The 14,138-nt window shown below is 40.1% G+C and overlaps 1 protein-coding gene across 7 annotated transcripts in view; it reads right to left on the bottom strand.

Moving 5' to 3' along the window:
* Nucleotides 1-14,138, bottom strand: part of LOC104855903 (myosin-1) — a 103,485-nt gene that overhangs the window by 44,207 nt on the left and 45,140 nt on the right. For 3 of the 7 annotated variants that reach the window (XM_010614985.2, XM_010614984.2, XM_010614987.2), the window contains exons 16-38: nucleotides 13,282-13,369; nucleotides 13,084-13,201; nucleotides 12,848-12,971; nucleotides 12,620-12,756; nucleotides 12,232-12,490; nucleotides 11,304-11,546; nucleotides 11,035-11,211; nucleotides 10,702-10,847; nucleotides 10,337-10,427; nucleotides 9,865-10,254; nucleotides 9,273-9,399; nucleotides 8,738-8,856; nucleotides 8,415-8,611; nucleotides 7,116-7,299; nucleotides 6,869-7,034; nucleotides 6,308-6,432; nucleotides 5,741-6,049; nucleotides 4,963-5,166; nucleotides 3,542-3,667; nucleotides 3,284-3,454; nucleotides 3,093-3,197; nucleotides 2,896-2,991; nucleotides 1,975-2,148 (exon numbers count right to left, since the gene is read on the bottom strand). In XM_010614985.2, the coding sequence (XP_010613287.1) occupies nucleotides 1,996-2,148; nucleotides 2,896-2,991; nucleotides 3,093-3,197; nucleotides 3,284-3,454; nucleotides 3,542-3,667; nucleotides 4,963-5,166; nucleotides 5,741-6,049; nucleotides 6,308-6,432; nucleotides 6,869-7,034; nucleotides 7,116-7,299; nucleotides 8,415-8,611; nucleotides 8,738-8,856; nucleotides 9,273-9,399; nucleotides 9,865-10,254; nucleotides 10,337-10,427; nucleotides 10,702-10,847; nucleotides 11,035-11,211; nucleotides 11,304-11,546; nucleotides 12,232-12,490; nucleotides 12,620-12,756; nucleotides 12,848-12,971; nucleotides 13,084-13,201; nucleotides 13,282-13,369 (3,855 nt within the window). In that variant the 3' untranslated portion in view covers nucleotides 1,975-1,995. Of the gene's footprint in view, nucleotides 1-1,974; nucleotides 2,149-2,895; nucleotides 2,992-3,092; nucleotides 3,198-3,283; nucleotides 3,455-3,541; nucleotides 3,668-4,962; nucleotides 5,167-5,740; nucleotides 6,050-6,307; nucleotides 6,433-6,868; nucleotides 7,035-7,115; nucleotides 7,300-8,414; nucleotides 8,612-8,737; nucleotides 8,857-9,272; nucleotides 9,400-9,864; nucleotides 10,255-10,336; nucleotides 10,428-10,701; nucleotides 10,848-11,034; nucleotides 11,212-11,303; nucleotides 11,547-12,188; nucleotides 12,203-12,231; nucleotides 12,491-12,619; nucleotides 12,757-12,847; nucleotides 12,972-13,083; nucleotides 13,202-13,281; nucleotides 13,370-14,138 lie in introns of those variants that run through there. The other 4 variants (XM_010614986.2, XM_010614988.1, XM_033762787.1 and 1 more) reach the window with 4 other exon arrangements.

Below are 14,138 nucleotides of genomic sequence, written 5' to 3'. Positions count from 1 at the left end.
TGTGTGTGTGTGTGTGTGTGTGTGTGTGTGTGTGTGTGTGTGTGTGTGTTTGTGTTTGTTTTGGTACTAGGGTGGAACTCAGGACCTGTACTTGCAAAGCAGGTGGTGGCACCACTGAGCTAAAGCCCCAGTCCCTACCATCTGTGTTTTAACATGGCCTCCATAAAATTTTGATGTGTGCTAAATTTTAGAACCACAGATATGAGAGTTCATATAGCCCTTAACCCCTGAGGAATGATATTGGAAGACATAATAGTCAAGTTCACTCCTCAGCACAATTGTGACTAGTTGACCTAGGTACAGGCATTTTCTTCTTTTTCTATAAATCACCCAATCTGTAAAGCAGATGAGCAAGAATATTAAGCAGAATGATGGTGACAATATGCTCACTGCTTTAATCAGGGAACTCAGAATAATTGACCTGTATATAATAGAATGCACTCCCAATTCTCCACATAGGCAATTATTTAAATAGTTAGGAGACAGAATAATAAAGCAGCTGCTCAGTGCTTTTGAGGTCAATAGGTTAACTCTACAGAGCTTAATTAGATTTGATAGCAAATGCCTTCTTTAAGCAGGATATTTTATTGGTCTTCATCATGGCTTAGGTGAAATATTCCTCATAATTATTTCCTATCCCCTTTAAACTCTTTTTCTCTCTAAGCAAGCTTCTTATTACTAATTAGGATTGCCACACTGGGGAAAGAGATTTCCCAAATAGCCTCATTAGGAAAGGATATTCACAACCGTAGAAGAACAAATTGGTATTTGTCTATCTTATTTTTTGGATATCCATGCAATCAAACCAAATTTAAGTTTCAAGAACTTTTCGAGGAAAAAAAATATCTCTCTGGTGATAGCTATGATAAAATTTCAGTCATATTCTTTTTTTAAATTATTAAATGAATTCCCTTCCTTTCCACTTTAAAATATGCAAGATAGTGAGAAAAAAAAAAGTCCAGAGGAAAGTACTTTTTTCCAAAAGGAGGTAAAAATCTGTGACCACAAAGTAAACCAGATGCCTTGAAGGCTATGAAACTGTTTCACCCCTTCAGTACTTTCCAAGACCTTTCTCCACACCGGTGTAAGAACCCAGTCTTCCTTCTGCAGTTTTGTTCACTTTCATCACCCCTGCCTCTGTCGTGGATCATGCCTCCTACACTGTTTCCCAGTCCCTCTTCTTTCCCGTCCTCCTCACTGCTCCCTCTGTACTACTCTGATAGTTGTGGGAGTTCACCTCATGAAATTTGACCTGGTTGTTGCAAGTCCTGATTCTTCAGCACTGCATTTGAGGCCGGCCGTACCCTTCCCAGTCAGGCTTGGCTCCCATAGCCACCATCTTTACTTGCAATGCCAACACTTCGGCTACTCTCAGCTCTCCTGCCTGTGCTTTTGCCCTAGAATGACCGTCTCCTTTTCTACGCTGCCTGATAGCTGTCTGTCTACTCAACCCTGAGCAGCGAGCTCAGTTTCCATTTGGAAGTTTATCTGGATTTCCCAGTTAGCCGTACACTTTATGTTATTGTCACATTTTATTTTCATAATTCTGTCAGAGTCCATATGCTGGACACTAAGCATTTGAATTGCTGTCTCTCTCACGGGGCTAATCTTTTCAAAGATAGGGATGAGTCTCATTTCCTCGGTACCTAATTCTGTACTGGACACATACTTGGTGCTCACTGAAACTGGTTGAATGTAATTGAAGGCTCATTTATCATTGTTGCATCCACTCTGAGCACTTTATGTCACTGGTCTTCTATTAAATTTGGTTTATTTCCCCCATTCATTTTCATCAGCCCTGTGCCCAGTATGAGCCCAACAGATGATGACTAAGTGAATTAGTTCTAATAGCATGGTACAACCTATAATTAAGAGACAAATACATTTTTTGATTTCGAAATTCTCTGCAGATTTTATTTCCTTGATATATAGGATAGTGACAAAGAACTTCACATTTTGTGCATTTCTTTGGTCACCTTGCAGCAATGAAATGAATCACTCTTCACTTATGACTTTGGTGTGAACCTCTCGGCTCTTCACACGTAGCTTGTTGACCTGGGACTCAGCGATGTCAGCCCGTTCCTCTGCTTCCTCCAGCTCGTGCTGGATCTTGCGGAACTTGGCAAGGTTGACATTGGATTGTTCCTCCTGAGAACAGAAGTGCATTTGAAAGGACAAGAAAATTTGACATTTTCTGATTGTTTTTGCCTTGGTTACTAAAGGCAGCTCTCAGGTTTGCCTCGTGAATTTGAATACAAAAGATCCTTGTTACTTGGTGACATTTATTTGAGGGCAGGGCATCCCACAAACTAGCCTATATAAATGTGTTCGCACCCCCTGCCCAGTCTTTTTCACTTGACTCTTTTTCTTGGCAAAATGCAGATGCCATAATAACAACACAGATCAAAGGGGCAGGATTTAATCTAATTTCTGTAAAGCAAATTTTTAAAAAACAGAAGCAGTGGTGGTGTTGGGTGCAGAGAACCGTAAAGACCATTTCAGAAGTACCAGTAGGAGATATATAACTGAAAAGGAAAAAGAAAGTCTAGAGGTGTGTTCATCACGAAGTTAAATAAGAATTTATACCTTCATTTTCATAGCCCCTGTGAATGTAAGTGTTTAAAGTGTTCTAGGGAGGGAAATGTGTTGTAGTCAAGGATCATTTGTATGTTAATATGTTTGGAAAATTGTTTAAAGGAGTCTCAGAAGAAATGAATCACAACCTCTAAAGTTCCAGTAATTTGTGGCAAGTTTTCTCATTCCAAATAAATATTTAGTTTCCTACCTAATTTGCTGTTCCTGGTTTAAGGAGAGCTCCTGAAATTCTAGAAACTCAGGGCCCCACAAAACCTACATATTCTCCTAAACCTTTCTTTTCACCAAAGCGATACTCACAGCTTCTTCAGCTTGTCTCTTATAAGCTTTAACTTTGCTTTGTAACTTGTCCACCAAGTCCTGCAGCCTGAGAACATTCTTTCGGTCCTCCTCAGTCTGAAAGAGGCAGTAAATAGATAGTACCATTATTAGGAATGTCTTATTATTTGTGTTTTCTTGAAAACTAAAAGTCTGGAAAATGCACAAAGGTCAATCACCTGGTAAGTAAGTTCCTTCACTCTTCTCTCATGTTTACGAAGACCTTTGACAGCCTCAATATTGCGCTTCTGCTCACTTTCAACTTCGTTTTCAAGTTCCCTCACCTGGAAGAAAACAAAGGTGTTCAACAGTTTGGCTTTCAATAGCCCCATGAATAGGTTACAAATCCACTGAAAGTGTGGACACCCACCCTGGCCTCCAGTTTCTGGATCTGCTTCTTGCCGCCCTTCAGTGCCAGCTGCTCGGCCTCATCCAGACGGTGCTGCAGGTCCTTCACCGTCTGCTCCAGGTTCTTCTTCATCCGCTCCAGGTGGGCACTGGTGTCCTGCTCCTTCTTCAGCTCCTCGGCCATCATGGCGGCCTATTTAGCAGAAAACAGAGTCGGGTAGGAGCTGAGAGAGCACAGCAGGGCTCAGGTTGGGCCACCGCCGCATTCCCCTCTTCTCACATCAGTGATGGCCTTCTTGGCCTTCTCTTCTGCATTGCGGGCTTCCTGGACGATGTCCTCCATCTCTCCTTGGATCTGGGAAATGTCTGTCTCCAGCTTCTTCTTGGTGTTGATCAGGCTGGTGTTCTGTTGCAAATTAACCCAAGAGAAAAATCACATTTAATCATAACCATTCACATTGTTGTTTGAACTAATATATGCAGGCATTAAATCGCTGATTTAAGAAATTTTTAGAATAAATTCAAATCAGAAGTTAATTTTACATTTATATTTTCTCCTCCTTTTTATCAATATCTCTGTTTACGAAACTTCTCTTAGATTATTGCAGGCAAAATTTAATTTCTAATACCAAATGGAACCATTATCTGCAGCTATTTGTAAACATACAGCAAGATCACCCAAATTGAAAAAGGTATACTATGTAGCATTGCACAGTGGAGGGAGAAGTGGATGAACTAGCTTTTTTTCATATTGGTTAACTCGTAAGTACAAAGGAGCATCATTATTGGTACAAAAATGAATCAAGAATCCTCTGTATTTTTTTGCAAAGAGGATGCTATTTGAAATATTTAGTCAGTTCTGTCTACTCAAATGAGTAAGAATGATGTATATTAATTTAATTTTAAAGTTATTTACAGTATTTCATTTAACATTTCCATAATGACTGTTTCTACATATCGCAACTTCAAAAGTGATATATGTTGATTGTAAAAAAAGAATATGCGAGAGCAAAAAAGAGACAAAAATAATTATTGCACTCTCACTAACTAGAAATAATCATTCACAACACTCTTATCTTTTTGGACAGTTTGTACATTTCTAACAAAGCAATCATACATCCTATATTAAAGTTGCTTCTTCATTTACTATATTATAAACATCTTTTCATGACAATAAGTGTATACTACAATTCTGCATATTAGCTCTGGCAAGGATATACAACCATGTATTTAACAAACCCTCTCTAAGCAACAAATGCTAACTAGCACTAGTTAGCCTCTGTACATTTGCCCCTGAGGTTGTTTTTATATTCTATATGGTTAGCTTTATGTGTATCTGTGATACATACATATTATCTGGTGCTTTATTATAATTCTCTACTTTATTTGCCTATTTATAGCTTAGTGTTTCAAAAGACAACATGGCTACCAATGTTGTATAGATAGTTATTCCTTGGCAGTCCTCTGGGTTTCATTGTGCAAGTTTAAAACTCCAGATTATTTCAAATAAACATGGGGATACCAGCCTATAAATACACCTGTAAACCAGCTGTGTGTAAGGGTACACTTACTTTACTCTGTGCATTTTCCAGAACTCCAGGAAGGAATGCCTGCCAAGATCACTCCCTATCTTATAAATATGCTTGTCCTCTCAAACTGTCTTCAGCTTCAAGGAGCATTTGTGCCAAACCTAAACCTCACCTGAGTGTGCAGGAGTTGCACACGCTCACTGGCATCCAGAAGCTCTTGCTCTGCCACTTTCCTGCTCCTCTCCGTCTGTTCCAGGGATGTCCTGAGCTCTTCGATCTCAGCCTGCATCAGGTTAGCTCTGCGCTCAACCATGGCCAGCTGTTCTTTAAGGTCATCTTGACCTCTGATGGCATCATCCAAATGTAGCTGAGTGTCCTACACAGAAACAGAAGAAGACTCTTACTCATGTTCCAATTAAAGTGGATACAAAATTAGGGTCATGTACACATTTTTATCTTAACAACTTAGAGTGTGCTCAGACAGGAACAGTCTACAAATAAATTAAATCACAAATTTTTGGAAACTTAAAGTAGCCTTTCTGTTCAAAAGAACACAATGTTTCATTACTTTAGAACTTGAATTATAAAAAAAAATTGTGACCAAATCTATGAAATTTAGATTAGGAAAGTATCCTTAGAGATCAACTGGCCCAATAGTGTTATTTCACATATTAAGTGGATTTCAGATAAATGCAGTGAAATGCAGCTAAACTCTCCCATCACTCCCCTTGTCTCCCCACCTGCCACCTCTTGGTCTTCTCTGCAGATGACAAAAGAAGTTCTGTTGTGGGTGGGTCTTCTAGACAGAATTATGCTCATTTTCAGCAACATACATAAAATCTATAGCATTATTACATTAGGTAATCTATGAGCTATATTCCTCACAAAGCATTAAGATTTGAGTTACACAGTGGCATTTAGACTGACGGCATGTGTTTCTTCCAGTGTACCTTGAGGATTCCTTGTGTGTTTCTGAAATTCCTTATTGCCTCAGCAGCCTGGCGGTTGGCATGGTTCAGCTGGATTTCCATTTCATTGAGGTCTCCCTCCATCTTCTTCTTGATCCTCAGGGCATCATTTCTGCTCCGGATCTCAGCATCCAGTGTGCTCTGCATTGACTCCACAACTCTGAGGTGATTTCTCTTCAGCTGGTCAATTTCTTCATCTTTTTCAGCAATTTTTCGGTCAATCTCAGATTTCACTTGATTCAACTCAAGTTGGATGCGGAGAATTTTGCCTTCTTCATGCTCAAGGGATGCCTTAATAAAAGGAACATGTAGGTTACCTAAAGAGCTTTCTCCCTTCCAAGTTGTGAGGATTTCTCTAAGAATGCATTTTAAAAACTCACAGACTTTTATAATCTTAATTTAGGCTATTAGTTTTTCATTCCCAAAGTATAATCAAACATTATTCACAGAATTATATCCACTACCCAAGGGTTGCTACATAATCGATCTTAGATGGTATGACTTTTTCAATTTATTTGTATTGTATAGGTGAACAAACAAAATGTGTACCTCTGCTTCCTCTAGGGCAGCCTGCAATTCACTCTTCTCTTGGTCTATTTGTTTCTTTATTTTCTCCAGCTCATGGATATGCTTTCCACCTTCTGCAATTTGCTCAGTCAGGTCAGAAATCTCCTCTGTAATTTAATAATAAAATAATAAAGCTCAGTCGAAAAGGATGAAAAATCAAAAAGATCCCTCTCTATGATTTTTTTCTCATTGAGTTTATTTGTATATTTTAGGCATACAGTACAGTTACATTCATCATTGGGATCTTGTACCTTTACATGACAGGTCTTGGTTCTCATTTTTTTCCCCTTGCCCCTTGTCCTCTCTCCACCCCCTCCCCCCTTCCCTATTTACAAATACTTTATTTCCATTTTTTCATGTTCTCATGCTTTTTTCTTTTCCCTTCTTTCCTTTCCCCTACCCTTCCCACTTCCTCTGCACCTTTAGTCCTTTTCTTCCTATTTCACATTGTCAATTATACCACTAGGATCTTATGTACGATTATAGTTTTTCACACTAGAGAAACTATTTAATTTTTGTAACAGAATGATTCCAGTGACTCACGCTGCAAGTTCTTATTTTCCCTCTTGAGTGTTTCAAGTTGATCCAGGGATTCCTCGTAGGCATTCTTCACCTTGAACAGCTCGGTGCTGAGAGAACGGGACTCCTTCTGGGAGGCCTCAAGTTCAGCCTGCGTTTCCTCATACTTCTGTTTCCACTCTGCCAGGATCTGCAAAACAGAACATTGTCAGTCTGTCCAAGGACAAAGAGTGCCACATAAAACAATATGAAGTTGAGCAGGCCGAGCCACCTTGTCAAAGTTCCTTTGCTTCTTGTCCAGGGCTGCACAGGCAGCATTGGTTCTCTCCACGTCGATCATGAGGTCCTCCACCTCATTCTGCAGCCGCTGCTTTGTCTTCTCCAGGGAAGCACACTTGGCATTCACAGCTTCTACGTGCTCCTCAGCATCCTGTAGGCGCTGAGCCAGCTTCTTCCTGAAAAATTGGCCAGTGTGAGTGACCAAGAGTAGAATCAAAGTTACCACAAGAAACTCCAAAAATCAGGAATCTTTACCCTTATATTTACAAGTTTTTCTAAAATAGCTTCTTACTACCCACTTTATTGCTCTTAGGATTCGGTTTTTCCTAGTGAGTTCTTCTCTCTCTCAGTCTTAAACATAATTATGGAGTGGGGTGGGCGCAAGAGTAAGCCTTTAAGCTGAGTGAGTGATGTGAAAATGTGATGGTGAGAAAACAATGGAAACTAGAAACAGGAGGCGTTATATCATTATAGTAAAGAACATTGACTTTGAATAGGGCTCTTGGACATTTTCTAGTGTTGTTCTCTCTGTTGTACTCAGAATGACATGCTCAAGGTTATACACCTAATCAGTAACTCTCTGGATTAGATATCCCCAGAAAGCAAGTATTATTCCATTACTATATTTTCCAAATAGCCTCCCAAGTCTTATGTACTTTTTCCTTCACCAGTTCACCTAACTGACCACTTCGCCCAGCCCAAACCATTATTTAGAAGGCTTTCTTTGAAAATGCTTGCCAGACTTTCTCATTTGGTTTAATTCTAACAACTGAGATCAAATGAAAATTTGGATGGCTTCCTTCACTAAGAATATATTTTATTTCTTTCTATGTATAACTCCTATGAGTTTTATTACACAAACTTTATGTGTAACTTATGAATAAGTCCATTGATACTCATATATGATAATCTTTTCCCAAACATTCAACATTCTACCTAAGGAAAATTTGATTATTATTGATTATAATATTCATAATATTATACCAGATAATCATAATATCTCCATATTTTGCTTCTGTTAAAGGAAATTGGTCCTACTTAATTTATGAAGGATAGACATTTTGATGGAAAGAAACGTTTGGTGTTTCTGTACCATAATGTGGAAATCTCCTGCCCCAGTTCTCAGTGGGCATAAACTGAGCTATAAGGAGAATATGGTAGAATTCACCTCCTACAATAAAATAGACAGAAATTCTTCATCTATCCCCATGCCTGAAATAATCTCTTTCTATACTTTTTCTTCACCATTTTTACTTTGGTTTCTTTTTTTTCTATCATGGAAAACCCATACTTGGCCTCCTCCAGCTCCTCTGTGCGCTGGATGGCGTCTGTCTCATATTTGGTCCTCCACTGGGAAACCTCACTGTTAGCCTTGGACATGGCCCTTTGCAGTTCAGCCTTGGCTTCCTGCTCCTCCTCGTACTGTTCCCTCAGTAGGTCACAGTCATGTCGGGCTGACTGTAGGGCATGGGCCAGGGCATTCTTGGCCTAGACCAACAAGAAGTGAAGAATGTAAGTTCATGTTCCGGCCACCCATAGTCTCTGTGTGAAGTTCAATAGTATGTCATGTTGCACGCTTCAAGCAACCGAAAGTATCAGTTGGAGAAGTCTCACCTTCGACTCCTCTTCTAGCTGCCTCTTTAACTCCTCAATCTGTTGTGTAAATGCTTGCTTGCCTCGGGATAGCTGAGAAACCATAGCTTCTTTCTCATCTAGCTGTCTGGAAAACTCACCTATAGAACAAAAAGCACAAATGGTTTGGTTCTCTTGTTTAGTGAAGGAAAATTTGAAGGATAGACTAATAAGAACCTCCTTATTTTGTATGATGGGAGGGAGCTTCGGTGCATTGAGAAGTTATTCTTGTTGCTTCTAAAGTGTAAGAGTTTTCTTTCATATTTTAGGCTTTGGCATTTTTTTTTTTTTAGTAATGCCAAGCCCACAAAAATCTCCTGAGTTCAGAGAGCTTAATTTTTTTCCTCCAGTTATAATGTATGATCATTCCTTTTTACCATTTCATAGTAAAAATATGAAGGAGTACCTAAGAAATAATAAATGGATTTATATTGTCTAAAAAGTGATCTTTGTTTTGCAGATGGAGGCTCGCCTTACATTCCTGGTCTCTGAAGGCTACAGACACTCAGTGACTGACCTGTTTCTGTGTGTAAACGCGCCTTCTGGGCTGACAACTCATTTATTAAGCGTTGCTGCTCTTCTTCCTTCATCTTCACTTCGCTAAGCTGATCCTCTAGGGTGCGGCACATTTTCTCAAGGTTCCCCTGTGGTGGGAAGCAGGGAACAGGAAAAGATGATGCACTTCTATATGGAAGGCTGGGATTTGGAGATTTCTCACTAAATATGGAAAAGAACTGAATTTTATTTACTCTCCCATCAAAGCTTTGCACAATGCCTAGAAATAGTTTAAGACATGATTTGGGCTACATTAATGAGGTCAAAATAAGATTATTTTCCTTTGGAAAACATGAACATCATTTATAGCCTTCATCGCATAGAGTGTGGCTCTTAGGTAAGTTTTGTAAACGTATTCTTTCATGGAAATAGGGGCAAAGTTTAAAGTGATATCTACAAATAAGATATGCAATTTGATTTAATTCAGTACAATGCTATTAGCAAAAATGCAATATTCAGATAGCATCTGATTTGGCTATGGTTTTTATAATTATATAAATATTCATTTTTAATTATTGCAAATAAAGATAGAAAAGGGACAAATTAAGAAAGACCTTGGCTTTGGAGACCGTCTCCATGTTGCTGGCAAGGTCATCGATCTCCATCTTCAGCTCGCTCTTCTCCTTCTCCAGCTTCTGCTTGACCCGCTGCAGGTTGTCGATCTGCTCCCCGAGCTCCGCCACGCTGTCCGCGTGCTTCTTCCTCAGCGTGGCCGCCGTGGCTTCGTGCTGCAGGGTCGCCTCCTCCAGGTCCCTGCGCATTTTCTGGAACTCGGCCTCCCGCTTCTTGTTCATCTCGATCTGGGCAGAAGTGGCCCCACCGGCTTCTTCCAGGCGCTCGCTGATCTCCTCCAGTTCCCGGGAGAGGTCAGAGCGCTGCTTCTCTGCTTTGGCCCGGGAGGCTCGCTCTGCCTCGATTTCCTCTTCCAGTTCCTCAGTGCGGGCCTGGAAATGGTGAAGAGTGAGTCTCAGCTCCAGTGTCAGTCATTTTCCTTGCTGATTAGACCGGTGCCGATCGTGTACTTACTTGTAATTCCTTGATCTTCTTCTGCAGCTGCATACCAAGAGCTTGTTCATCTTCAATCTTGCTTTGCAGATTGCTCATTTCAAACTCTTTCCTAGCAGAGAGTAACACATTAGCTCAAACTTAATTCTCTTATCAATCTTACTGTGTATAACTGAGCTTCCTTATACTGCTGGTGCTGAGGAAGTGAGTGGTACATGTTTCACAAGTCAATAATATTCTCTTTTCATTAAACAAAAAAGTCAAGGATATCATTATTCATTTTCCCCAAATGCCATGAAGTAATATTTCATTGACAATTTTAACCATACATTCCATCTGCACTGACATACAACATGCAGGTTAGAGCTGAATAATGCCATATTTACTTTTTGAGTTTCTCATCAAGTTGCTGTTTGTCATTTTCTACATCCATTGTGGATTCTTGGGCCAATTTAAGGTCTCCTTCTAGTTTCCTCTTGGCTCTTTCTAGGTCCATGCGAAGTTTCTTTTCTTGTTCCAGAGACCCTTCAAGCTAAATTTATAATGGAATTTATTTAAGTTCTTAAGCTCTGAACCCTTTGCCTTTAGCCAGATACTCAGAAAAAAAGATAGAAATGAAGAATTTTATTATTTAAAATCTTAAGGAAATCATTGAATTTCATATCACAATTGTTCATTTCATCCATCTTGTGGGGAAGCATTTTGTTTTTCATACTTACATCATCCACTTGCTGTTCTAGCTTGACTTTAGCTTTGGTCAAGGTGTTGACTTTGTCCTCCTCTGCCTGCAGGTCGTCCAGGGTCTGCTGGTGGGCCTCTTGGAGGGCCTTCTTCTCCTTGGTCAGCTTGGCGATGGTTTCATCCAGGCCCGCCATCTCCTCCGTCAGGTTCTTCACCTACAGAGGTTAAGAAAGACATAATTTCTGCTCTAAAGCAGCTCTGTTGGGTGGCAGAACCTCCATATGGTTTATCAGACTACGTTTCCTACTTTGTTCTCCGTGGCGTGCTTCTCCTTCTCAACCTTGGCCAGTGTCAGCTCAAGGTCATCTATGTCTTTCTTCAGTTCTGAGCACTCGTCCTCCAGTTTCCTCTTCTTGGCTGTGAGCTCAGCATTGATCTCTTCCTCATCCTCAGCTCTTTCTGTCACCTCCTTGATTTTGGCTTCAAGTTGAATTTTGGTTTTGATCAGCTGGTCACATCTTTCCTCTGCATCAGCCAAGCCATCTGCTTCCTAAAGGGAAAATTGAAATATTTTAATTTGTCTGAACTACATCTTGAAACACACAATAATTTATTAAATGGTGGAAACTTAAATGACTACCAATTTCCCCAACAGACATGCCAAATAAATTGCCAGCTTTATTTTCATTTTTATTATTTTTCCCCATTAAGTTTATTGGAACATTTAAAGCAAACAATACAGTTACATAAATGGCCAACTTTAAAAAGTGAAGTGGACAAAATGTTCATTATTTTGGTCTAGTGATTAGCTAAGGTGACACATTTCCTCCAAATAGCCAAGTTCGGAAGAGAAATCAGGAAAACTAGTCTTTGGCAAAAAGCTGCAATTTAGTAACCTCTGCTACTTTTGGAAAAGTCAATTACTCATTGTAGGACTCCATTTTCTCACATTTAAGGCAGAATTGACCTTTTCTCTGCCCTGGTACCAGTAATGTAACTTCTGTTTCATCCATGAGAGTATTTACTAAAGAGAGAATAATCTAAGAGGATGATTCCACCAAGAAAGAAAAACATTTAGGGCTATTTTGTGACTGCATGTTAGACAACAAGAAAAAAGCATTTAGGGCTATTTTGTGACTGCATGTTAGTGACCAAAGTAATGTGTGGGTACACAGTGCACATGCTGTGGGACACGTGGCTCTGCACCTACTGCTTCTTTAAATCTGAATCTTAGCGTTTCTGAGAAACTGGAGTTGCAGGTCATTTTTCTCTTGCATCAGCGCTACCATCTTCTCCTCCAGTTCTTTCCTCTTTGCCTCCGACTTAGCCAGCTCCTCCTTGGCCTTCTCAAATTCTTCTTTCATGTTGGCCATCTCCTTCTCGGTCTCTGCACTCTTGAGAAGGGGCTTGATCTTGAAATACAGCTTCATCCAGGGCCAGTGCTTGACGTTCATGAAGGCGCGGACGTTGTACTGGATGCAGAAGATGGAGTCCCTGTGATAGGAAAAGGAAAAGAGATGCAAGTGGCAAAGAATGTGTAAAGTGCCCCTCACAACAAAAGCGGTGAATGCACGGAATTCATTTCTAGAAGTACGCAGAGGAAGATTGTGCTTCATTCCTCACCTCCTCTCCACCATCTTTCTGAACTCCACCCTCATCAGGAATCCTCTGCACATGGCTTGGGTGCGTGTGATGAGTTGGGCCAGCTTTTCGTCTCGCATCTCCTCTAGGGTTCCCAAGAGGCCAGCTTTAAAGAAAACCTTGGCAAAGAACAAGTTAAATATGTTATTTCCACTCATGAGAAAGTCTGAAAATGATCAAAATATGATAGAAATTTTGGGCTGCTGGTACCTTGGTGTGGCCAAATTTGTACTGGGTGTGGTCAATGTCAATAGACCCTAGAAGTTTCTCAGAAGCCTTCTTGCTGTCAATAAATTGACCCTCTGGAATAGCACTGGCATTTAGAACTTTGTATCTGTCAAATTATAAAGAAAATTAGCAGGTGATAGATTAAATTTTGGAAAATGAATGTCGTTAAACATTAAACACTGCTTTATGTAAAAGGTGGGAAGTTATGAGACACAAACCTCTGCTTGAAGTCTGCGTAAAGGATTCTGCTTGGGAACCCCTTCCTGCAGATGCGGATGCCCTCCAGCACACCGTTACACCTCAGCTGGTGCAGGACCAGTTCATGCTCCATGGCACCTGAAGAAACGGATGTTCCCATATAATAATCTGGAGAGCGATCACACCAGAGTCTGACCTGGCTATCACAGGTGTCTTACCGGGAGTCTTGGTCTCGTTGGGGATGATGCAGCGTACAAAGTGGGGGTGAGTGCTCCTCAGGTTGGTCATCAGCTTATTCAGATTCTCCTGTGGAGTCACAGAAAATGCTTTAGAATAATCTGCAGCTGTGTCTCCATGAGAGCTCCTGTCAGTTATCTACAGTAGGTTGTGCCCCATCTCACACTCCCATCTATTACATGTCTGTAACAGATCATGATGACCAAGAGGGACCATGCATATGGGGTACAGACAGGAAATTACTGCTTACACGAAATCAGTCAGTTTCAGCCCAGTATTTTCCAATACTTCTAGTCAGAGAAAATTCGTATTGAGATTTTGATCATAGGAAATTGATGTAACAAGACATGGGGGGTCTTTAATTTTAAAAATTTTTAAATTTTGAATTTTTATTCATACATATTTTCAGTGTATTATGATTGCATTCATTTTGGGGAATTGGTACTCATACATACATAACCTATCTCATTCTTTTCTTCCCCTTTCCCTCCACCTGTGGGTTTTTAAAAAGAGGACTTGATTTTTTGTGAAATTTAATACTAGATCTGTTAGATTTGGGCGGGACTCAGTGGGGAATGGCTCCTTGATCAAATGTTTTGTTTTGTTTTTTTGGTACTGGGGAATGAACTAGGGTCCTTGAGCTTGTGAAGCAGGTGGGGGAACCACTGAGCTAGATCCCTGGCCCCATCATAATGTATGATGTGAAGGGACAAACTGTATCTTCTTTTTGGTGAATTTTTACCAAAACATTTCTCAGATTTTTTTCAGTATGTCACTATTTTTTTCACTTTTGCCTTGCGTATCTTTAAAAACTGTTACAGTAGTTTTACTTTTTAAT

This window comes from Fukomys damarensis, unplaced genomic scaffold (assembly GCF_012274545.1).
Source record: "Fukomys damarensis isolate Sample0158 unplaced genomic scaffold, DMR_v1.0_HiC HiC_scaffold_13, whole genome shotgun sequence".
Classification (NCBI taxonomy): Eukaryota; Metazoa; Chordata; class Mammalia; order Rodentia; family Bathyergidae; genus Fukomys; species Fukomys damarensis.
Note: the sequence above shows the minus strand (reverse complement) of the source record. Positions and strands in the feature narration are given on the sequence as shown.